General features: G+C 31.1%; 1 protein-coding gene across 6 annotated transcripts in view; it reads right to left on the bottom strand.

Moving 5' to 3' along the window:
* The window catches only part of LOC107663866 (bromodomain adjacent to zinc finger domain protein 2B-like), a 99,032-nt gene that overhangs the window by 43,082 nt on the left and 53,667 nt on the right, over window positions 1-2,283 (bottom strand). For all 6 annotated transcript variants that reach the window (XM_016454239.1, XM_016454273.1, XM_016454264.1 and 3 more), the window contains exon 4: window positions 1,580-1,768. In XM_016454239.1, coding sequence (XP_016309725.1) covers window positions 1,580-1,768 — 189 coding nt within the window. The remainder of the gene's footprint in view (window positions 1-1,579; window positions 1,769-2,283) is intronic.

Genomic DNA, 2,283 nt, shown 5'->3' with positions numbered 1-2,283 from the left:
CACACCTACTAGTTTACACCGGTTACACTCAGAGATGTTGCGCACACTTGAGGCTGTAGTGCTAATGCGTCCCAGCCCCCTTAGATGTAAGGCTACATTTACACTGGTGCGTTTATGTTTTAAAATGAAAATGATCCTCGTCATACTGGCATTTCCACTGCGTTTCAAGCCAGCTTTCCACTATCTCCGACAAACGACAAGCGACAGACTGGTCATTCAGTCATTAATTTCCAATGGAGAGTAGCGCGGGAACTGCGTGGAGTTCCGATCATATGCAGATGTCCATTCATACTAACATTACACGACCGAAAGCGCGTATTATGTGACCATTCATGCAAACTGTAACACTTCGGTAACATTTTATTTTACGGTGTCCTTGTTAACTAACACTAACATGTACTTACTATTATAATAACAATAAATTATGGATAATTACATGTAAGTAACCCTGCGCCAAACCCTAACCATAAAGCACATGTAGTTAATTAATATAACTCAGTTCTTAAATGTACAATTACATCGTAACAAGGACACCTTGAAATAAAGTGTAACCTGATTTGTTTATTAATTAGTTTTCTGGCAGTATTCTAAAAATTACAGTCCAACAGAATGTGTATAATAATATAATTAAAATTCAAAATTTTCAATTATAATTTAAATTATAAATATTAGCTTATTAAATAATTATAAATATTATATACACATGACATTACATCCATTATTGAAAAAAGTATCGTTCAGGAACCGGTATCGAAGTCAAGGTATCGGTATCGATATCAAAAATTTTTGAACGATACCCAGCCCTATTAAAAAGTAATCTGAATACATAACTCGAGTTACTTGTAATGCATTATACCCCCAACACTGACTCTGTAGTAGGAATATTTCTTTACGTGAGTGTGCTGTATGTATATGATTAAAGTGAGATGTAGCACATATACAAATGTATATAGAAAGCTATGCTAAAAAAGGTATTTTAAAACATTTACTATGAATACTTAGGACCATGTGATATTTCAGTTTTTCTTTTTTAATAAATCTGCAAAAATGTCAACAATTCTGTGTTTTTCTGTCAATATGGGGTGCTGTGTGTACATTAATGAGGAAAAAAAACTTAAATGATTTTAGCAAATGGCTGCAATATAACAGAGTGAAAAATTTAAGGGGGTCTGAATACTTTCCGTACCCACTGTATATAAAAATTATACTTGTACAATAAACATTTTTGTTTTTTAATTTAAATCAAGATACACAACAAACTACCATGATGTATGAATATTTCAAAATTTAAATGTTATTTTAATGTCACTTTATTGTAATGCAAATTATAATTTTTTATTTATTTAGCATTATGATAAGAATTTGGGGGTAAAATGTGCTTAATGTTCAAGAAATATAATGCAGAAAATGATCTCAAAAACATTTTCTTGCAATTCTTCATTTCAAGCAATTTTGTTGTTAAATATTACACAGACATATTTCTGACAGGTTTCATAAGATTTAAACACTGTAAATCTGTTGTATGGCCTGTACCTCTGAAAAAACACCTGAAGCTAATGACTTCTTCTGCTAAACATACCTGGTAAAGCTCCGATCTGAGAGCGGGCTGCCAGAGCGGCCGACAATCCCAGAGTTCCCAGACCTCCGAATTCAGAGCAGACAGGAGAAGAGGAGTGCAGACTGAAGACTGGGTGACTGATCATGGGAAAGGCACCGGAAACTGAAGAAATTCCCAAACCCTGATTGCCAAACATTTGGAACAAATGACCTGAGAGAGAAATCATAAGATATCACTCATGCATGTGTAACAGTCTGATACATAAAGCCTGTCAGAGAAATCAGACCATTTTCCGTAATTAGAAAAGAATGTGTAGATTGACATTACTACAATGAATTTAAGAAGTTGTTCACAGATACAGCAAAGAGAAAGTAAATTCTAATTGTGATTTTTTTTCCCTGATAAAATGCTATTTAAAATGCAATTAAAACATTATAGATTTGCTGTGATTGCTTGTAGGCCTGCATAATTTGGCCAAAATTGTGTGATTATTAATTAATATGGCTAAATAATAATAATAATTATTGTTATTATTATTATTATTGTTTTATTATGATTTATTATTATTTTGTATTATGTTTGTATAATAATAATAAAACCCATTATTATAAAACAATACAAATAATCATAATGATTATTACTAATATTAATATTATTATTACGAAAATATTTGAAACAGCACTTTAAAAAAAAAAAAAAGAAGAAGAAAAAAAAAAAAAAAAATT

Source organism: Sinocyclocheilus anshuiensis, unplaced genomic scaffold (assembly GCF_001515605.1).
Source record: "Sinocyclocheilus anshuiensis isolate Anshui unplaced genomic scaffold, SAMN03320099.WGS_v1.1 scaffold81, whole genome shotgun sequence".
Classification (NCBI taxonomy): Eukaryota; Metazoa; Chordata; class Actinopteri; order Cypriniformes; family Cyprinidae; genus Sinocyclocheilus; species Sinocyclocheilus anshuiensis.
The sequence above is the reverse complement of the archived record's forward strand: the minus strand, read 5'-3'. Positions and strand labels throughout refer to the sequence as shown.